This window comes from Dreissena polymorpha, chromosome 3 (genome assembly GCF_020536995.1).
Source record: "Dreissena polymorpha isolate Duluth1 chromosome 3, UMN_Dpol_1.0, whole genome shotgun sequence".
Classification (NCBI taxonomy): domain Eukaryota; kingdom Metazoa; phylum Mollusca; class Bivalvia; order Myida; family Dreissenidae; genus Dreissena; species Dreissena polymorpha.
Window position 1 is genome coordinate 14,752,352 of NC_068357.1, and position 23,575 is coordinate 14,775,926.

A 23,575-nucleotide genomic window follows, 5' to 3' on the forward strand; every position below is an offset into this window, starting at 1 on the left:
GGTCTATTCCCGACCGAGGATCAATCACGGAACCCCTAAATCTCAAGGCGAACACCACTTGTATACGTTACACCGCTTAGACCTTTGATTGCACAATTAGTTCGACTATGTAATGACTATCACTGGGGCTAAAGAAAAAATGACAACATTCACTAAACATAACGGTGAGCTAGTCAGTCAAAATAGTATCTCCAGTACTCGGTATAAGAGATGGTTTCTTTTCAAGTGTGACTAGGGTTTCGTATTAAAGCCAATTGTAAGTTGTGTCCACTAAAATCTTCACAAATATGGTAGACAGGCTTTCCATATTATTTTTGCTAACTGTTTTACTATAAACGAGCTATTTCACATTCGTTTAAGGACGTTCGGTGACATAAAACTTCCAAATACCTATGCAATAATTCTTCCTTGATATGTTATCGTTAATTAAGCGAACATAATCAAATGTACAAAAACTGAGTTTTAAATGCAGCCTGGAAAACAGAAAAAAACGTGTAATATGGTCACTTCAAATTACTTGCCTGTGGTTAATACATGTATTTACATGTACATTGATCAATTTTGATGGAACATTCAGATTTTCGAGGAAGGAGACTTTATATGGCTAAATCTACTCCAACCCTGGTTCTCAGGAAAGCCATAATTATTCATGTAAGCTTATCTCAACAAAGATAAATTGAATGTGGTTGAAACATAAGTTAATCTGCATCCAAGCAGCCATTATATACCGAATAAAAAACATAATTCGAAATATGATCAGTGATCATAATTTAGACGTGAGCCTTATTTTTTATTCGACCTAAACAAGTTGTGCTAGGGTGTAGCCTCTTCTCTTTCGTCTTTTTTATTTATTTCGGTTCGTTGCTGCCTCAGGGGCAAATAACTCTAAGGGCATTCGAGAAATTTCGAAACATGGCAGAGGCAGCGAAAAAACAAGTAACTGACAATTAAATATACTTATTGTTTCTTACTAGTTAGAAGTTAGTTGATGATCCTCCCTTTGGTTGTGTTGTTGCGTGTGCTGTTAACTTATGTTGTCATATAGTTTTTTAAATTCGCAGGTAGATCATGCCGATACTATTCATATGGACTATGATTCATGAACAATTATTAATTTTTCTTTTTCATATTTATCGTTTGCTTTCACTTTCGCGCTTTAGCCACACGGACCTTTACAAATATATATTTATACAAGGGATACAGCACCATGGTAGGAACAACAGCAAACAATTGGCTTTCAAAAGCAATAAACTGTAATGTCAACTTTGGTATTTTCAAAGTAAGCCTAATTTTGACCATCCTACATTTTCTTGCATGCTTGAAGTAAAACAAATGTTGCTTAATATGAGTTCATACAGTTAAATCCATAGGTACTTAAACAAAATTTTGTGGTCCTTATATATATATATATATATATATATATATATATATATATATATATATATATAATAAGAGAAAAGGTATCCAATGATTTCACAGGTCAGGGCCCTCAATCCATTTTAGGGGAAGCGGGTCGCTACCCATAGCAGGGGGAATTTTTGCAGCATTTCCCTTTTTGGGGGATTATTTACTTACTCTCTAAATATTACATTTGTACATGTTTGCACTATATTCATTGTTTTTTTTCGTAATTTAGTATGTTTGGCAAGATTAAATTAAAATAGAATTGAGATATAATAATCATGAGACAAATCTATCTATAAAAAAAAAAACAAAAAAAAAACGGGGGAAATTTTTCCCCCGAAAAGGGGAAAAAGTATACTTTTCAGGGGGGGAATGCGGCCGAATTTTGTTGCTGTTGTGGCTGCCAGCAGGAAGCGTCCATCTATAATTAAATCCGTTTATTTTATAAAAATCCACCAAGAATGTCAAAAACAACAAAAAGTTTCACAAATATGACCTCAGAATCAAAGAATTCTCGACGTCCAAATGTCAGTTTTGACACAGGTGTTTTTTTGCCCGATTTTATAGCCGAAATTCGGCTATGTTCCCAATCCCAAAAAGTATACTTTTTTCCCAAAATGTGGCCAAAAATTCCCAATTTCCAAAAAAAAAAGTTTTTTTTTTTTTTTTTTTTTTGAAAGAAGTGTCTAATGCGTATTTTATCTCAATTTTAATGTAATTACATCTAACAAAGTATTTTATGATTTTGTTCATTTAATTTTAATGATTATAAAGAGTTATATCAAATTTAGTATTTCCCTGATCAGTGGTCTTTTCGTGTGGGAAAAAAAGGCCAATGAATTTATTTTCCCAATTGTAGAAAATGCCGATAAAATTCCCAATTCCAAAGCCATGGGCTATTTTTCCAAAAAGTGAGAGAAAAAAACCTGTGACAGAAGGCTCCATTTATCTTTTAAGGATTCACCTGGGTCATAATTGGAGAGCAATATACAAAATAGACAATACTAACATTACACTACAGTTTTGAATGATATTGAGTTTCCAGTTCAAATTGTATTTCTAGTCAAAGTTCTTTTTACGCATTTGTAAAAAAAACACTACTGAGTCAATGTTCAGACATATTTTACAAAATAATCTGGTGAAAGGTGAATGATGTCTCGGACCCAAAGATCATGTAAAAAGCTTTTATATACTAACAAATGAAATGTATTTCCCCCCAAAAAAAACAAACTATCTAGGCCGAAGAACTAAAAAATGAAGGAAACAAGGCCCTAGCAGAGAGTAAATATGACGAGGCTTTGAGGCTGTACACGGAGGCTCTGTCTCTCGACACCAGCGCAGTGCTGTACAGCAACAGGTCAGCAGCATATTCCAAGGCAGGGAACCACCTAAAGGCATTGGAGGATGCTGAGAAAGCCATCGAATTGAAGCCTGACTGGGTTAAGGTACAGTTTTAGCTTCTTAAGGTACACCAGTATGTTCTAGCTGTCACAGCATTTGTGTTCCTTTAAAACTTCTAAGATTAGTTCAAATACATGTACCAATTAAATTGTGAAAATTGCAATGCTTATTGAAAAACATGTAACACATTTTTTTCATAATAGATTTTACTGTCATTTAAGTCATCTATTAACTGTTATCAGTTAACCACACAAACAGTTTCATGATTTAAACTTTCCATAAATTGTCCCTTATGTAATATGTTCATCCTGTTTTCACAAACAAACCGTATTTAACATAGATTTTTTTTAATACTGTTGAATGAGAAAATTCTGTACAATTCCATATTTAAAAAAATATGAAAAATGCAAGCACCATTCCCATGGGACATTTATCAAGTCACAGTTATTTTGTGCATGGGTATTTTACAACGCAGGGTTGGTCACGAAAGGGTACTGCGCTGTGCTACTTGAAACGATATGAGGAGGCAAAGATTGCCTTTGAAGAGGGCCTGAAGATTGAGCCAGATAATGAGCAGATGCTATCAGGACTAGATGAAGCTGAATCACATCTCACTGGTCAGTGTCTTCAACTATTCTTGATATTCTTTTTAACCCATTTATGCCTAGTGGACTTTCCCATCCTTCTTAATTGGATCAACTTATTTCCATAATTATGGATGTCTAGTATATTTATGCCCCCCTTCGAAGAAGAGGGGGTATATTGCTTAGCTCATGTCGGTCAGTCGGTCCGTCCACCAGGTGGTTGTCAGACGATTACTCAAGAACGCTTGGGCCTAGGATCATGAAACTTCATAGGTACATTGATCATGACTCGCAGATGACCCCTATTGATTTTGAGGTCACTAGGTCAAAGGTCAAGGTCACGGTGACCCGAAATAGTAAAATGGTTTTTGAATGATAACTCAAGAAGGCATATGCCTAGGATCATGAAACTTCATAGGTAGATTGATCATGACTCGCAGATGACCCCTATTGATTTTGAGGTCACTAGGTCAAAGGTCAAGGTCACGGTGACCCGAAATAGTAAAATGGTTTTTGGATGATAACTCAAGAACGCATACACCTAGGATCATGAAACTTCACAGGTAGATTGATCATGACTCACAGATGACCCCTATTGATTTTGAGGTCACAAGGTCAAAGGTCCAGGTCACGGTGACCCGAAATAGTAAAATGATTTTTGGATGATAACTCAAGAACGCTTTTGCCTAGGATCATGACACTTCATAGGTACATTGATCGTGACTCACAGATGACCCCTATTGATTTTCAGGTCACTAGGTCAAAGGTCAAGGTCACAGTGACAAAAAAACGTATTCACACAATGGCTGCCACTACAACGGACAGCCATATGGGGGGCATGCATGTTTTATAAACAGCCCTTGTTATTTCTATATTTAGAGTATTTCTTACAGAAATTCCTTTAAGCAAACAGCGCAGACCCTGATGAGACGCCGCATTATGCGGCGTCTCATCTGGGTCTACGCTGTTTGCCAAGACCTTCTTTCTAGACGCTAGGCATAAATGGGTTAGCTCAGTATTTACAAAGATGATTTTCATTGTGTCTTGTTGAATTTGTGTTTTTTGTCAGCTTTTTGATGCAATTTTCATAAGTTATATCAAAGGTTTCCCCAAGGCCATTATGGCATCTCCCTGCTGACATCTCTTCTTGATCCATGATCATCTAGCGACATACCTTATGTCTCCCAAATCACTTAGTTTAAATTTTTAAAGGACTGCAAACATGTCAAAGTGCGTATCTTAGCAGTTAATGGCTTAAATATCAGTGATTTTTTTTGCTCAAATTTATAGCCGAATTTCGGCTGCTTCCCAATCGCACAAATACACGTTTTTTCCCAAAATTCTGACCAAAATTTCCCAAAAAAAGCCCAACTTCCAAAAAAAAAAAAAAAAAAAAATTTTTTTTTTTTTTTTTTTTTTAGAAAGAAGTCTCATATAACTTAATTATGATTTCTTAAATCTAGGTCTCAACTTTATTTTTTAAACATCTTACAAAATATATAACTTGAATTATTTAGTCATTTTTGTCCATATATCATTCCCAAACTTGCCACTTTTATTGATTAAAGAAAAAAAACAATTTGACCAGACTCCTTTTCTAGAAAACTCCCTGAACATGCACTTAAAAACAATATCACTTCTGTTACATATAATCCTATTTATAATGCTTAATTTTTCCCAATTTCATGGTTTATCGCGCTATTTTTCCCAATTTCACGGTTTATCGCGCTAATTTTCCCAATTCAAATGGCACAGGCTGTAACAAATTAAAGCAAAAAAAATCACTGAATATGGTCTGATTACAGATCCACTTCTTCTAGTTGTGGCATCCTGGCTGCCAATTCAGCCCATAATCTCTGGTTTCAGGTCCTGGTGGGAGCCAGCCCCTAAGAAACCCTTTCCAGGACCCGAATGCTGTGTCCAAGCTTGAGAACCACCCAAAAACTGCCCAGTTCATGAAGGATCCAATGTTCAGAACGAAGATTCTTATGATGCAGCAAAGCGGCTCTATGCAGTTAGTATTACAAGATATCTTATTAAATACCTGCTTTATGTACAAAAAATACAAGTTGTATCAATCAGTAGAATACACCAGCACAGAAATAATCCCGTATTATCCTACTCGCTAGTTTTCCAATTCAGTATTACCATACTAGCCAGACTACTTTTAATGACGTCACTTTGAATGCAGAAAATTATAATAGCATTCTTGGTTAATAATGAATGCTTAAACTCATTTTTTAACTTAAATGATTCAAAGTTGCATGTAATTAAAGGAATATTACGCAAGTCAATTGTTACAAGTGTTTGTATCAGTCTCGTGACTTGCGCCATTTCGTATCACACTCGAGGCTCCGCCTCTCGCGAGATAGGTAATCACGCAAGCCACTCGACTGATACAAACACTTGGAACAATTGACTAGCGTAATATTCCTTATTTATCACTTGGCAGGGCCTTTAATTGTTTGTATGAGCCTTGTTCTGGGGAAAACTTGGCTTAATGCATATGTGTATATTATCATCCCAGATTGGCGTGTGAAGTCTGTGCAGGCAAATCTGTAAAGACACCTCACACACATGCAACTAGCAAAGATTTGTCTGAGAATTAGGCTCATATAACAAGGCCTGGGACAAAGTACAAAACCTAGAATTTTACGCTAACACTAGTTATGAAAAGCCAGTTGAGGTATTGTGTACTGTACATCTGGGTGAATGAGAATGTTTTATGAATAAAAATTCTGCAAGAATATTATTAACACTGTAACAGTACCACGTTTTAACTTGCCCTGAATCAAAATTGTCTTCACCTTATATTTGCATATCAGAATTTCTTTTGTTTTCTATTTTGTGTTGGTTTTTATAAAGAAAAAGATGTAGCCAAATGGAAAATTTGATTGGAAAAAATTGCTGATTTGTAGCCTTTTGCTAATTTGGCAATTGACAGAGTAAGTCCTGCATGTTTGTTTACTGCAACCTTCGCTGTGTTGTCTTGCAGGAACATCAACGATCCTCGCCTGATTCAATGCCTTGGTGTGCTTCTCAACATGGACTTCTCCATGATGGATGGCAAGGACCTCCCAGACGATGATGATGACATGCCTCCCACTACAGCCTCAAAGCCTCAGTCTCCTAGCCGTAACGAGGGGGCAAAGAAAGCTTACACTAGTGATCACAAGCAAACAAATTCTAAGGCAGATTCAATGTCTAATGAGCAAAAACAGGTGAAAGCATTGCAGGTTTTTATTTCTCCAAAGTCGGAGTCAAGTATATTTGTTTTTCGAATGACAGCTTAAAATTCACACTTAAAAGTTTTTAAAATATTATTTTTTTTAATTTAACATTCAGTGTATCTCCCTTTTCGAGCTCTGTGATTTGAATACTTAATGGTGAAAAAGGCATATGCACACAGTATTCACAACAGTATTTGTAGAGACAGGTCAGTTTTGATGGGAAATGTCACAGATGTTGTTTCATTGTATATTAAACACTTGGCATTTTCAAACATATTCCACACATTTAAATTCCGTATGAAAATTGATTGGTCAAGTGTAACCATCCTTAAAGATATTCATGTGGAAATGCAATGCTTTAAGCTGATCTGATCAAGCACATGTATTCTTTTAAAATGACAGCTCAATGATCAAATACTATACTGAGAATCCATCAATGTCACCAAGTCAGGGTCAAGATTTTATTAAGTTCAGTCAGAGTCACAATCTTAAATTCAGAATTAGTTTTGTAGACAGTCTGGGCAATGGTCCATTTAAGTCCTTATACATGTAATTAAATTAGTATCTTATGTTAATGTAATCATCTATGAACAAATCACAGGATTGAACGTGTAGATTTAATAGTAATGCTCTTTGAACTCTTTTATCTATTTGGTATGTCAGACTGAAAAACATTAGTAAAATATTTCATGACGGTGATGTACCATACAGGCCTGTTAATGAAAATAAATTGTAATAATACACACTTGAGAGAAGACCTAATCTTATGAATTGTTAGGTAATTCATAGGCATACATAATGTAGAATATGTGATAAATGAAAGAGGATACAGTTAATTATTTGATTCGCGTTCGGAGAAAACTGGGCATAATGCATGTGCGTTAAGTGTCGTCCCTCATTAGCCTGTGCAGTGTGTACAGGCTTATCAGGGACGACACTTTACGCCTAAATTGGATTTTTTCTAAGAAGAGACGTCATTTAAACAAAAAATGTCATAATAGCAGAGTATCGTCCTTGCAGACTGCACATGCTAATCTGGGACGACACTTTACGCACCTGCATTATGCCCAATTTTCTCAGAGCGCGCCTTATTTAGTTTTCATGATAAATGGAATCTCTTTATAAGATTGGCAATCACAGGTCGTTTATCTTTGGAGTAGCAGCCATAATTGGCTTTGTAATTCAAACATTCAATGTCCCTGTGTTACTTGATAAAGTTCCATATTTCTTCTCAAAAGTTGTGTTTCTCGTACTTTTTATATAACTACAGTTTTTAGCTCATCTATTTTTTGAAAAAAAATTATGAGCTATTGTCATCACCTTGGCGTCGGCGTTGGCGTCCGGTTAAGTTTTGCGTTTAGGTCCACTTTTCTCAGAAAGTATCAATGCTATTGCATTCAAACTTGGTACACTTACTTACTATCATGAGGGGACTGGGCAGGCAAAGTTAGATAACTCTGGCGTGCATTTTGACAGAATTATGTGCCCTTTTTATACTTAGAAAATTGAAAATTTTGGTTAAGTTTTGCGTTTAGGTCCACTTTTCTCAGTGAGTATCAATGCTATTGCATTCAAACTTGTTACACTTACTTACTATCATGAGGGGACTGGGCAGGCAAAGTTAGATAACTCTGGCATGCATTTTGACAGAAGTATGTGCCCTTTTTATACTTAGAAAATTGAAAATTTTGGTTAAGTTTTGTGTTTAGGTCCATTTTATTCCTTAAGCATCAAAGCTATTGCTTTCATACTTGCAACACTTACTAACTATCATAAGGGGACTGTGCAGGCAAAGTAATGTAACTCTGACTGGCATTTTGACAGAATTATGTGCCCTTTTTATACTTAGAAAATTGAAAATTCGATTAAGTTTTGTGTTTAGGTCCACTTTATTCCTACAGTATCAAAGCTATTGCTTTCATACTTGCAACACTTATTAACTATCATGAGGGGACAGTGCAGGCAAAGTTATGTAACTCTGACTGGCATTTGGACGGAATTATGGGCCCTTTATACTTAGAAAATTGAAAATTTGGTTAAGATTTATGTTTTGGTCCACTTTACCCCTAAAGTATCATAGATATTGCTTTCATACTTGGAACACTCAAAAACTATCATAAGGGTACAGTAAAAGGACAAGTTGCATAACTCTGGTTGTCATTGTTACGGAATTATGGCCCTTTTTTGACTTAGTAACTTTTAATATATGGTTACATTTTGTGTTTCAATCCACTTTACTTCTTAAGTATCAAGGCTATTGCTTTCAAACTTCAAATACTTTCATGCTATCATGAGGTTACTGTACCTGGCAAGTTGAATTTTACCTTGACCTTTGAATGACCTTGACTCTCAAGGTCAAATTATTAAATTTTGCTAAAATTGCCATAACTTCTTTATTTATGATTAGATTTGATTGATACTTTGACGAAACTACTCTTACCTGACATACCACAATAGACTCCACCCAAACCGTCCCCCGTGCCCTCCCCCCTCCCCCCACCTCCCCCCTCCCCCCCCCCCTATTTTTTTTTTTTTTAAATCATCTCACAAATGACCACCACACCCTCACACTATACCCCCACCCCACCCCCCCCCCCCCCCCCAATTTTTTGGTTTTTAATTTTTTTTTTTTTTTTTTTTTTTTTAAGATCATCTCACAAATTACCACCACACCCTCACACTATACCCCCACCCCCCCCAATTTTTTTTTTTTAAACGGTTATGTTTGAAATACCGTCCAACCATCGCACCCAAAAAATCCCCCCCCCCCCATCGCCCTTCCCCCCACCACCCCCACCCCCCCCCCCCCCCCCCCCCTGCCCCCAATATTTTTTTTCTTTTTTTGCTTTTTTGGAAGATAATGTAATATATGTCCACAACCCCACACTATACACCCCTCTTCACTCCACCCCTCCCTCCTTTGTGATTGAAAATGAGAGTCCCTTCACCTTTAAAAAGAAAATAGATGAGCGGTCTGCACCCGCAAGGCGGTGCTCTTGTTTGTTCTTGGTGCTGTGCTCTGTACTCTTCAATAACATTGTGCAAATAATTGATGATTGTTCTACTGGCGCATTAGGAAAAATTTGATGTTATGGCTTTTGCCCCTAAGAATGTGAGGCATAAAGGTTTGCCTTTGTCAGAACATCAGTATGTTTATCCTATATCCTTAGTTTTGAACTTCTGGTATATTGTAGTTCTTAACACACTTGGAGGTAAACATTTGTATAGCACAGTAACTTACAGATTTCCTCTCAGATCTCAAGGCCCAAAGGTGTAGTATAGTATTTTAGTATGTCACATTAAATTGTGGTTCTCAAATATGTACAAGTTATACCCCTAGAGTCCAGATTGTCTATGCCCTGAGGTTCACAAGGTTAAATTATAAATATAGCCTATATTGAACAATTGCTTGAAACATTTTCTCTGGAGCCACCATTTCCACAGATATGTACTGTAATACAACATTGTGGTCTTTCGCCAAATTTGTTGACATCATGCAATTTAGAGTCATGGTGTACCGGTAGTACATTTTTATTGTAGCTGCACTGTGAGAAAACAAGGCTTAAGTAATGGGCGTATATTTTTGTCCCAGATAAGCCTGTGCAGTCTGGATGGGCTAATCTAGGAAGACACTTTAGGCCTAAACTGGATATTAACTAGGAAGAAACTTCCTTTAAATGAAAAATACCATAAAAGTGGAATGTGTCTTCCTTTCTTACATGCATTAAGCCATGTTTTCTTACAGGGAGCTCATTTTTTATTCAGTTCAGTACGAAGCTCTTTTAAGACCACATTGCAGTCTTCACTACTGGCCTTGCCCAAGGATTACATTTCTTAGTAGTCATTGTCACTCCATGACAAGCTCTAGTTCAGCTACGGACAATCTAGCCTGGTATCTTTCAGTAATGCCAAATTGTAGAGGATTGACATTATTTGAATATTGCCTGTTTTTTGTGTACATAATTCATAATTATCTTGATTTTATTATTTTTTCTGGCGATTGGTACCTTTAAATATATAAAGGACCACATGCTTTTACACTGTAAATCCACTTCAATAGATTAAAGTAAAACAATAAAACAATCAGCGCGATGGGTGCTGCCATATTTGAATTTCAACAAAGCACTTGAGACAGAAATGTAAGGTTGAAGAAAATTGGTAGCCAAGACCCACCCACATTGTATAGGATTCTGTGTTAAAAGGGATGCCTTATTATTGGATTTACAGTGTACAAGGTTTCTCTCCTATAGTGCAGCTTAAGTTTCAAGTATATATTTTAGTTGAAACTGTTGCAATTAATTTTATATTATACTGAATTTTGTGCCATTCTGATTCAGGCCGTAGCAGCAAAAGAGAAAGGCAACAATGCATACAAGGCCAAAAACTTTGAAGAGGCCCTAAAGTTTTATGATGAGGCGATCGCATTGGACCCATCTGACATGACATATCTTAATAACAAAGCAGGTAAGTTGATTAACAGGAATACACATCTATATGAGTCACGTTCTGAGAAAACTGGGCATAATGCATGTGCGTAAAGTGTTGTCCCAGATTAGCCTGTGCAGTCCACACAGGCTAATCAGGGATGACACTTTCCGCTTTTATGACATTTTTCGTTTAAATGAAGTCTCTTCGTAGCAAAAATCCAATTTATGCGGAAAGTGTCGTCCCTGATTAGCCTGTGCAAATTGCTCAGGCTAATCTGGGACGACACTTTGGGCACATACATTATTCCCAGTTTTCTCAGAACACGACTGATATAATACATTCTTACCAAAAAGTATTGAGACATACAGGAGGAAGGTGAACTGACATTTGGAGAATAAAAATGGTGTAAACTGTTGATGGTGATTAATTTTACCCAGTTTAAGGTTAATTTATGATGTACCAAAAAATAATGATTTCAAGTTTCCCATGTATGTTATTTACATCCCGAAATAAAAGACATGTGTTGGAAATTGAAAAATAGGTTACTGGGCTCAAGTTGTGTAATTCTTCATTCTGTGAAAACTGGGCATAATGCATGTACTTAAAGTGTTGCCCTAGCTTGTGCAGTCCACTTGTCCTACACTTTCCTTTTGTATTAATTTTTTTCGTTATAGGAAAGTCTCTTCCAAAAGAAAATAGAGTTAAGGGGAAAGTGTCATCCCTGATTGGCGCATACTGCACAGGCTAATCTGGGATGACACTACGCATGTGCATTAAACCCAATTTTCCAAGAATGAGGCCATTTATATAAACATGCTGTTTGACTGTGTAACTGTTTGTTTTCAGCTGTATACTTTGAGCAAAGTGACTACGACCAGTGTATAGCAACATGTGAAAAGGCAGTGGACGTTGGCAGAGAAAACAGGGCGGACTACAAAATCATTGCCAAGTAAGGGTCATGCTATTGTATGCGTTTCATGTGCATTTTCATTCGTAAATATTCATTTGAATTTTTGATTGTGCTACAAATTATGAAGGAAGAAACTAATTGTCTCTTTTGAATGTAAATTGCCATACATTCATCTTAAAAACTGTGAAACAAATATTATTTATGGGATACTAATTTTTGAGGATTTTGGTGGGTCCGCTCGGCCACAAAATCAAATGTTCAACAAACAGAAATGTCCAAAGTTAAACATCTGACATAAAAAATAACAATCCATGATTTAAGATCTAACAAATATGCCTTACTACGAATCAAAGAAATTTCATCTCCAAGAAATAATATGAAACCATAGCTCAGGGTGCAGGATCACATGACTTTGTTGGGGTTTTCCAATTAAACGATATTGGATGTAACCCCCTGTAAGTGCTGCTTTTTTCCAAATAACTTTTTGAAACAATTTTTTCTTAAGAATTTCAACTAGTGCATAAAAGACAGATTTTTCTGGAAATGTGAAATACATCAGAATTACTTTATTTAATAAGCCTTGTGTTCTTGTTAAAAAATTCCATGTAAACTGCACGACTATGCGGCATGCAATGTGAAATTTTGTCACCAATTTCAGACGTATTGAAGGATTTATTCGTATGCCTTAAGATATCAGCACAAAATGCAAGAAAAACTTTATGCAATACAGATTTTTGCAAATGATTTCAATAACTAAAGATATTTGCAAAAATAAAGTGTTTAACGGTGTGTTTACCGTCTGTCTAGCCTGTGTGTAACCCACTGAAAACCCCGTTGATTCTGCACCCTGAGTTTATAACTTGTACTGTCTGCAAATGACACACAGGTCACTTCTATGTTCAAGGTCTTACATGGATATCAAAGGTCAAAACATGTCATGAATATTTTTCGTAATGCGTTGAGAGAATTTGTTTCAATTTTGGAGGCATTTAATGTTCTTGATCCTACAACAAATGTCTTGTGGGCACTAACAAGGTTTATTAACCAGGTTTTCGGAAGGAAAAAACTGGTTATCAGATTGGCAAATGCGGGCGGGCTGGCTGGCGGGCGGGCGGAACAAGCTTGTCCAGGCCATAACTATGTCGTTCATTGTCAGATTTTAAAATCATTTGGCACATTTCTTCACCATCATTGGACGGTGTGTCGCGCGAAATAATTACGTCGATATCTCCAAGGTCAAGGTCACACTTAAAGTTCAAAGGTAAAAAATGGCCATAAATGAGCTTGTCCTGGCCATAACTATGTCATTCATTGTGAGATTTTAAAATCATTTGGCACATTTGTTCACCATCATGGGACGGTGTGTCGCACGAAAGAATCACGTCAATATCTCCAATGTCAAGGTCACCATGACTAAATATAGATTTTTTTTAAAAACAAACTTACAAAGGGGGTTTATTTTGTTTGTTCATTTCAAAAGTTCAGTTTGAGTTTTCTCCCTTTATCAGATTTTTTTCACAATGAAAACCTGGTTTTGTGACAATTTTGTCCCTTGTTAACCCTTTTCAACGCAGAAGTTAAGTGAAAATGGCTATGTGCAAACAACTTAAAACCAGGACAACTTAAAATGAGTAACTTGCAGTCCTCTCAGGTTTTATGCTGTTTGCTGCTCATCAGTATCAAAGGGGTGGAAATGAAGCCTTTTAAATTTGAATCTTGTAAGATAGGTCTTAAATATAACTTTCTGAGAGACTACACATGTGTCAAAATCTGTATCTATGTGGTAAAAGGTTAAGCAAAGGACCCATTCTCTCTTTGTTGGTATGTGTTTACAAACGCAATGCTTTTCAGAGCACTAGGGCGATGTGGTAAGGCCTATCAGCAGAAAGGGGATGACTTCAATGCAATCAAATACCTGAACAAGTCACTGTCAGAACACAGAACCCCCGATATTGCCAAGCTGATAAATGAGGTGAGTTTACAATTATGACAATGTATTAGCCTTGTTCCGGGAAAACTAAGTTTAATGCACGCGAGTTAAGCGTTTTGGTGATATTCACGATCAAATTTACCTTTACTGTCATTTATCAGACGCTAGAGGGAAAATATTCATTAATCAATCAAAGCAGAAGAATAGTGAATAATTCTACAAGTACCGCTAGCCTGTTAAGATTGTAAAGGTTTTAAATTATGTTTGGAGTTATATATTAGATACTTTTCATGCTTATAAGCTACTGACCCTCATTATATACCCATTACTGGTAATGGGGGCTATATAGGAGTCACTTTGTAGGTCTGTCGGTCTGTCCCGAAATTTCATCCGATCTTCACCAAACTTGGTCACAAGTTGTATCTAGATGATGTCTAGGTCAAGTTTGAATATGGGTCATGCCAGGTAAAAAACTAGGTCACGGGGTCACTTAGTGTGTTTTAAACAAAAAGTTTGTCCGGACCATAACTATGTCATATATCGTTAGATTTTAAAATGACTTGGTTCATTTGTTCACCATCATGGGACGGTGTGTCGTGTGAAAAAAGTACGTTGATATCTCCAATGTCAAGGTCATACTTGGAGTTTAAAGGTCAAATGCTTGTCCGGGCCATAACTTTGTCATTAATGGTGAGATTTTAAATTCATTTGCAAAATTTGTTCACCATGATTGGACGGTGTGTCGCGCGAAAGAATTACGTTGATATCTCCAAGGTCAAGGTCACACTTTGAGTTCAAAGATCATATATTAACTTGTCCGGGCCATAACTATGTCATTCATTGTAAGATTTTAAAATCATTCGGCACATTTGTTCACCATCACTGAACGGTGTGTTGCGCGAAAGAATTACTTAGATATCTTTAAGGTCAAGGTCACACTTAAAGTTCAAAGGTCAAAAATGGCCATAAATGAGCTTGTCCAGGCCATAACTATGCTGTTCATCGTGAGATTTTAAAATTATTTGGCACATTTGTTCACCATAATTGGATGGTTTGTCACGCGAAAGAATTACGTTGATATCTCCAAGGTCAAGGTCACACTTTGAGTTCAAAGGTCAAAAATGGCAATAAATGAGCTTGTCCGGGCCATAACTATGTCGTTTATTGTGAGATTTTAAAATCATTTGGCACATTTGTTCACCATCATTTGACGGTGTGTCGTGCAAACGAATTGCGTCGATATCTCCAAGGTCAAGGTCACACTTTGAGTTCAAGGGTCACGAATGGCAATAAATGATCTTGTCTGGACAATAACTATGTCATTCATTTTGAGATTTAAAAATGACTATCAATTAATTTTGTTCACAGTCATTGGATGGCGTGTCATGTGGAAGAATTCAAGAGTTCAAAGGTCAAAATGGCTATAAATGATAATGGCTTAATAATTCTTAAAAATTGCCATAAATTAGATTCTCTTGTTTTGTGAAGACAGCATGCAAAATAGTCTGTGTCAATGCAGCATGTGGGGGTATACGTCACGTCTGTGACAAAGCTCTAGTTTTTCTTGTGACTCTTTCTTCCAGATTGAGAAACAAATGAAAGAGAAGGAAAGATTGGCATATGTTGACCCAGAAAAGTCATTACAAGAGAAGACATTGGGAAACCAGTTTTTCCAGGAAGGTATTATAATTTTTTTATATGAGTAAGTCTATGATCTATTTTTATTGTTGATTGTGTCTGGGCATATATTTTTGGCAAAATTGCTTAACAATTTTTGTAATTTTTGTGTGAACTTGTAAAACTTGGTCTAATTTGTGTTTGCCTAACTTCCAAAAAGCTCATATTTAAGTACTCACTGACCAGCTGTTTAACTCAGCTGATTACAATGTGCTAATAGTTTGAACTGTCTGTCAGTCTGTCCGTCAGTCCAAAAACTTTAACATTGCCCATAACTTTTGTAATATTGAAGATAGCAACTTGATATTTGGCATGCATGTGTATCTCATGAAGCTGCACATTTTGAGTGGTGAAAGGTCAAGGTTATCCTTCAAGGTCAAAAGTAAAAAAATACAATCCAAGGGAAGTTGAAAGCTTTGAAACGGAGATAATTTCTCAATTCTGTAAATTTAGTAAAACACACTCTAATCTTCAAGAAATTTGGTCAAAAGATTGGTTTCAATGATATTTTGGATGAGTTCGAAAATGGTTACGTTTGCTTGAAAAACATGGCTGTCAAGGGGCGGGGCATTTTTCCTTATATGGCTATACATGGCTATAGTAAAATCTTGTTAACACTCTAGAGGCCACATTTATTGTCAGATCTTCATGAAACTTGGTCAGAAAATTCATCCCAATAATATCTTGGACGCGTTTAAAAATGATGCGGGTTTGTTGAAAAACATGGCCGCCAGGGGGTGGGGCAATTTTCCTTATATGGCTATAGTAAAACCTTGTTAACACTCTAGAGGCCACTTTTATTTTCCGATCTTCATGAAACTTGGTCAGAAGATTTGTCCCAATGATATCTTGGAGGAGTTCGAAAATGGTTTCGGTTGTTTTGAAAACATGGCCACCAGGGGGCGGGGAATTTTTCGTAATATGGCTATATATTGCTTGAGTAAAACCTTATTAACACTCTAGAGGCCACATTCATTTTCCAATCATCATGAAACTTGGTCAGTTGATTTGTCCCTATGATATCTTGGAAGAGTTTGAAAATGGTTTCGGTTGGTGGAAAAACATAGCTGGCCTGCCAAGGGGACGTGACATTTTTCCTTATATAGCTATAGTAAAACCTTGTTGACACTCTAGTCTAGAAGCCATAATTTTGTCTGATCATTATGAAACATTGTCAGAAGATTTGTCCCAATGATATATTGAACAAGTTTGAAAATGGTTCCAGTTGCTTGAGAATATGGCCACCAGGGGGCTTGGCATTTTTCCTTATATGGCTTCATAAATCTTCTTGTTTAAATGATATCTTGGATGTGTATGAAAATTTCATGGCTATATCTCAGAAACTATATCAGATATCATCCTGAAACTTCATGGGTGTATAGATATCGATCAGGAGAGGTGTAATGAACAAAAACCATAGCTGTACACTTTCTTAAATAAAAGTAATTTCCATTCATTTGTTTTTTATAATGTAACTTTTCAGGGATTTGTCTCAGATGTCTTACAAGATTAAAACATGAAACTTCATGGATGTATAGATATCAAAGAGAAGAATTGCAATGCAAAAACAATAACCTTACACTGTATTAATTTTTTTAGCTCACCTGATTGCTCGGGTGAGCTTTTGTGACCGGTCTTTGTCCGTCGTACGTCCCTCTGTCCGTCCGTTAAAATTTGTTCGTAAACACTCTAGAGGCCACATTTATTGTCCGATCTTCATGAAACTTGGTCAGAAGCTTTGTCCCAATGAAATCTCGGTCAAGTTCGAAACTGGGTCGTGCCGGGTCAAAAACTAGGTCACTAGGTCAAAAAAAAGAAAAAACTTGTAAACACTGTAGAAGTCACATTTCATGCCCAATCTTCATGTATCTTTGTCAAAATGTTTGTCTATATGATATGTTGGTTGAGTTCAAAAGTGGTTCCAGTCCGTTGAAAAACATGGCTGCCAGTGGGCGGGGCAGTTTTCCTTATTTGGCTATAGACAAACCTTGTTATCACTCTGGAAGTCACAATTTTTGCCCAATCATCATGAAATTTGGTCAAAACATTGGTTTTATTGGTTTCTCGGACGAGATGGTCCAGATTGGTGAAAAAACATTGCCGCCAATGGGCGGGGCATTTTTCTCTTTATGTATATAGTGAAAACATGTGAACACTCTAGAAGTCACATTTTTTGCCCAATTTTCATGAAATTTGGTCAGAACATTTGTTTCCTTGATACGAGAGTTGAGTTGGAAAATGGTTCCGGTCAGTTGAATAACATGGCTGGCGGGTGGGGGGGGGGGGGCAGTTTTCTTATCTTTATATAGTAAAAAAAAGCTTGTGAACACTCTAGAAGTCACATTTTTTGCCCAATCATCATGAAACTTGGCGAATAGATTTGTTTTATATATATCTCAGATGAGTTCGCAAATGGTCCCGATGGGTCAATAAACATGGCTGCCAGGGGGGTGGGGCAGTTTTCCTTATGTGACTATATAGAGAGAAACCTTGTGATCGAACACTATAGAAGTCACATTTTTTGCCTTATCATTGTGAAACATAGTCAATACATTGGTTTGATTGATTTCTTGGACAAGTTGGAAAATGGCTCAGATCGGTGAAACACACTTTTTAGCTCACCTGATTGCTCAGGTGAGGTTTTAGGATTGGTCTTTGTCCGCTGTCCGTCCGTCCACATTTGGTTTGTAAACACTCTAGCATTCACATTTCTCAAGCATTCTTTATCAAAGTTGCTGAAAGATCTCGGTCAAGTTTGATGATGAGCAAAATCACATAATTATTGCCCTTAGATTGTCCAAATTTTCATTATATTATACAAAATTCTTGTAAGCAAAGTTTGATGTTTGGTAAGGGGGGTCAACTCAAAATATAGGTCACCATTTCAAATCTTACAAAAACAAAAACACTCCCTACGCCAGAGTTTTGGTTCAATAATGATGAAACTTGACCAGGATGTTTGTCTTGTCAATATCTAGGTCATGTTTGACATTAGGTAAAGATTGAATGAACCGACTCCTCTCAGGTGAGCGAACTAGGGCCATCTTGTTTCAGATTATTCTGTATATCAAGGGATTTGTACCCATCCATATACACAATTTATTTAACGGGGAATATCAATTCAACGAATTTGCTTGTTTCTCCCAGGCAAGTACCCAGAGGCTCTGAAGCACTATACAGAGGCAATCAAGCGTAACCCTGATGATGCTAAGATCTACAGCAACAGGGCCGCCTGCTACACCAAACTGCTGGAGTTCACGCTAGCCTTGAAAGATTGTGACGAATGTATCAAACTGGATCCAAAATTTAGTACGTTGTTTAGGCAGTTCCTTGGCCCGTATTCAGAGAGGTTTTTAATGGAAAACTTAAGAATGTTTATATGTTATATGAAGACTAAAGAATATAATATTAAGATAGGTAGCCATGGCGTAGAAGATAGCCATCAGGAGGTCACGGTGTTAGTCCCCACTGAGGGGAGCGTTCTAAAGTTCTCCCCTAAAGATACCAAGTACTGGTGTTACCCAGGAAACAACTTTATAGTGTTTCAATAAGCATGAGGCTTTCGATGAAATGGAGCTTTAATAAATAAGTTTATACTGATATAAAGACTTCCATAGGAGCTTTGTATAAGGGAAGCTACCCAGGTTTCATCATCAGCTCAAATGTGCATGTGCGATACTCGTGGTCTGCAGTTGTTACTCACTGGGATGTCTGTGCAATACCCATGGTCTGCAGTTGTTACTCACTGGGATGTCTGTGCAATACCCATGGTCTGCAGTTGTTACTCACTGGGATGTCTGTGCGATACCCATGGTCTGCAGTTGTTACTCACTGGGATGTCTGTGCGATACCCATGGTCTGCAGTTGTTACTCACTGGGATGTCTGTGCGATACCCATGGTCTGCAGTTGTTACTCACTGGGATGTCTGTTGATTTCTAAGATCCTCATTCTGGGAAAACGGCTGAATGCATGTGTGTCAAATGTCATCCCAGATTAGCCTGTGAAGTCTGCGTAGACTTATCTGAGACAATACTTTACATGCATGCATTAAGCCCAGTTTTCCCAGAACAAGGCTTCTCTAATTGCAAGACATGTCGTGATGTTATCATTGAAGGCTGCTCTGGCTCTTTTCTATATTAGGAGAATATGAAGCTTTATGTAAAGGGAATGTATTCCTCACTATTTTGTAAATAGCTTTATGGCTAAATTGGCATAAAGACCATGCTTAAAAAATATCCTAGATAACATAAGCATTGATTTCTTCTTAAACCATTGACATAAATCGTTTACCTAGTTCAGAACAAATGATGTTTGGAAAGTTTTAACATTAATGATTCAGTAACAATTTCTTGGCAAAGTTTCAACAAAATTGTAAATAATTTTGTGTTTTCATTTTCTTTTCAGTTAAAGGATACCTAAGGAAAGCCACTATATACACTGCTATGAAGGAAAGTGAAAAAGCCAAACATTCTTATCAGAAGGCTCTAGAGATTGATCCAAATTGTACAGTAAGTACTCATTAAACATCAATAATGTAAGTGCTATGAATGTTTGTCATGTGTTTCAATTGACAAGCAACTTTTTTTCAGAGGTTCCATTAAAGGGACTAAACTGGAAAGAATCAAATGGGCAATTTCTTAAAGACTCAAAATCAGAAATTGTTGTGATTTTGATGACCTTATCCCATCTTTTTTAATTATAAAGCAAACTGTTTTAGCATTTTTTTAAAAACAACCATTTATATCTGTTGTCCTCTATTAAGCCTTTGTAGACGTTTAGGCTAGGAATTGTTATCGTTCAGATCTGTAATAATTAATTCCTGTGCATCATAAATCTAAACTTTTATCGGGGATAAACAACGGTAATTTTATCTTACATGGGCTCATATACTGTTTTGATACCAGGAAGCCCAGGAGGGCTACCGCAGCACCCTGATCCAGGAGAACAGCGACCCAGAGGCTGTCCGGAAGCGGGCGATGGAGAACCCGGAGATACAGCAGATCCTGGGAGACCCCGCCATGAGGCTTATACTAGAACAGATGCAGCGCGATCCCAACGCCTTGAAAGAGTAAGGGACAGTTCTGAGTCTTGTTCTGAAAAAACTGGGCTAAATGCATCAAGTGTTGTCCCAGAACCTGTGTTGTCCTTGGTCGCTAATAAGGATGACTCTATATGCCTAAATTGTAATTTAACTAAGAAAAGACTTTCTTTAAATTCAAAATAACATAGAAGCAAAAAGTGTTGTCTCTAATTAGGCGACTTTGGGCAGGCACGTTTTGCATGTTCATTAAGTCCTGTTTTTCCAGTTATGCAAAAACTGTGTTATTTTGCATCCATGTAAACTTCTGTAGCCACAGTTATCATTATTTGTGAATAATATTGCAATGTTCACCTTATAAAACAATTATAATTGGTATCAGGTTACATTAACTATACTGTGCAGAAGTAAGTAGGTAAATTATTGGTGGTGCATAATCTATACTATACTTGATTGAAAAACAAATACTTTTTCTTCATTTTAGTGTTTAGGAATCCAATTACTTATTATATTACCAATTGTTTTTGAATCCTACATTTTGGGACTCTTCAGGCATTGTTTATTTAATATATATTTTATCATTTCAGCCATTTAAAGAACCCAGATATCGCCTCAAAGATTGAGAAACTGCTGGAAGCTGGTATCATCGCAATTCGTTGATGAACGCTCATACTAAATTGTGTAATTGTTTCAATCATGATCAAATGGTCTTGTATCATGTATGGCACTTTTTGTGCATGATGTATATTTTTTTGAGTGAATTCATTGATATGAGTATTTGTGGCCATGCAAAAAAGATGTTGATTTCAATATTCAGTTTGCATCATTGCATTTTGTATTACATATAAAGTCAAAAGTTGCACACAGACAGGGATTTATGTTAATTTCTGTTTATTTAATTACAGTTTGAGAGTCAATATTTGAGAGCTTGTTTAAATGTATGCTGTATTTTCTGAAGATTTTACACCCGCATTCCTAATCAGTTAAGGGTTGTACGTCCATGTATATTTGTTAATTTTGTATTAAATATCCATGTTCATTTATTCAGTGTAAATGTTTCATTTTGAAATTCAGTATAGTATTTTGCATTGTAAGCCCTTAAATGCTATTTCCTTTATCATTCAGGCTTTAATTTGTGTGGACTGGTGTGAAAGTCGTCCAAAGTCGTGTGTTTTTGTCAGACAAATCATCTGAAAAGCATGCCCTATTTTGTATGCCCTATCGATTGTATTCATCATTTGTTTTTGATCAACACCAATGCATTATCAATATAGGAATAAAATTATTAAGCCGTTCTCAATTAGTTTTATTGTAAACTTGAACACAGTCCATGAAGTCCGCACTTACAAAGTAATAGTTAGGCCTAACTTAGAATACTCCTCTTCTGTCTGGGACCCACATACAAAAGCTCAAATCAATCATCTTGAAACAGTACAAAGACATGCAGCCAGATTCGTTACAAACAGATATCAAAACACAGGCTCAATAACTCGTATGATTGCACCCTCAATTGGCCCACACTTGAAACACATCGGACAAAATTCCGTCTCATGCTATATAAAATAATCCACCATGTAGTTGCCATCACTCCTGATAAGTGTTCCTGTCGACCGCTGATACAGACTGCAGTTAACCTATTTATGCATAGTGTCTAGAAAAAAGGCCTTGGAAAACAGCATAGACCCAAATAAAACCCCGCATGATGTGGCGTCTCATCTGGGTCTGTGCTGTTTGCATAAAAGAATTTCTGTAAGAAATATTCTATATATAGAAAAAAAATATACTAGAAATCTCTAATTTTGGAAATAAACTGATCCAATTAAGAAGGATGGGAGAGTCCACTAGGCATAAATGGGTTAATATTGCTTTAGACACACCAACCTCGAAGACTTGTAAACTCTTGTTTTACCCAAGAACAGTCAACCTATTGAATTGAAGACCTCCCATATACATGCATGAGGCAGCCGCAGTACAAGTCTTCAAAACCCTTACTCCTGTGGCTGTCATTGTCCCCCTTACTCACTTGTAGATAGAATGTTAATAAATTTAGATCAATACCAACCTGAGCTTCTTTGTACGGTTTTCACCCCTTAACAAATAGGCGCCGGTACAAAATCTTGTATTTAGAAGGAGTGATGCATCGGGAGACTAATAAGTAGAATAAATAGGAATCGGAAGCAAGTTTGTGTCAAACTGCATGCTCACTTGCTACGCAATCAAGAGCTTGCAGATTTGAAATCCCAACAGACCTAACTAAATAACACTGCTTGGCACATCAATTATAATTGTTGCAATTCACTCTTACGTTTCAAATGATATTTTATTAAACTCCTCCCCGCGATAAGAAAGATAATGGGATATACCGGAATAACGAGTGATGTCTGTCCGTCTGTACACTAATCTTGTTCGGGTAGTAATCTCCTACACTTTTTAACAACTTACAAATGTGCAGACACGGTTCCTCATAAAAGCGGATTTTATTTTGCCACGATAAACAATACCAAAGTAATGCACTTTTTTCATTGTCTGAACCATTAATATATATCTATAGATTTTATTAGCTGACATTTTTAAATTACATGTATTGGTCCTCTACTTTTATTAAAGAATTATCATAGGATGGAAACTTGCCATACCTAGCTTTGCCAAGACCTACATCGCTAAATAACTTAACGTGTCTTCTGAAACCGCAAAGCTCCTAGCATGAATATTTGGTATGTAACATTATTTTTGTAATTCTATTAAAATGTTGTTCAGATAATGCCCCAGGGATCAAGCCTTACCACGTTTCAGGGTCCGAATTTTCACAGTCACAAATTGCTAGATATTACATAAGGAGGGGGATGTATTTGACACTACTGTGACAATGTCTAGTTTGGTTTGACTGAAATAACTACATAATTTTATATAATAATAATTTATATTACAAAAAATAGCGTTGGTGATTTCGATTGCTGTATACATACATTCGT

At 36.6% G+C, this 23,575-nt stretch overlaps 4 protein-coding genes across 7 annotated transcripts in view; 2 read left to right on the forward strand and 2 right to left on the reverse strand.

Annotated features, from left to right (window-relative positions):
• LOC127873085 (uncharacterized) overlaps positions 1–23,575 on the reverse strand; it is a 309,934-nt gene that overhangs the window by 279,384 nt on the left and 6,975 nt on the right. The gene's annotated exons all lie outside the window — the stretch shown is intronic.
• Positions 1–23,575, forward strand: part of LOC127873077 (galactose mutarotase-like) — a 320,608-nt gene that overhangs the window by 241,610 nt on the left and 55,423 nt on the right. The window lies entirely within an intron of this gene.
• The window catches only part of LOC127873084 (uncharacterized), a 344,149-nt gene that overhangs the window by 156,207 nt on the left and 164,367 nt on the right, over positions 1–23,575 (reverse strand). The gene's annotated exons all lie outside the window — the stretch shown is intronic.
• LOC127873066 (stress-induced-phosphoprotein 1-like) lies at positions 867–21,898 on the forward strand. Its single transcript, XM_052416647.1, has 13 exons — positions 867–936; positions 2,643–2,849; positions 3,281–3,422; positions 5,256–5,403; positions 6,385–6,610; positions 10,957–11,083; positions 11,894–11,996; positions 13,809–13,929; positions 15,471–15,567; positions 18,712–18,873; positions 19,970–20,073; positions 20,470–20,633; positions 21,191–21,898. Exons 1-13 carry the CDS (start codon positions 913–915, stop codon positions 21,261–21,263), a joined length of 1,698 nt encoding a protein of 565 aa, XP_052272607.1. The 5' UTR covers positions 867–912; the 3' UTR covers positions 21,264–21,898.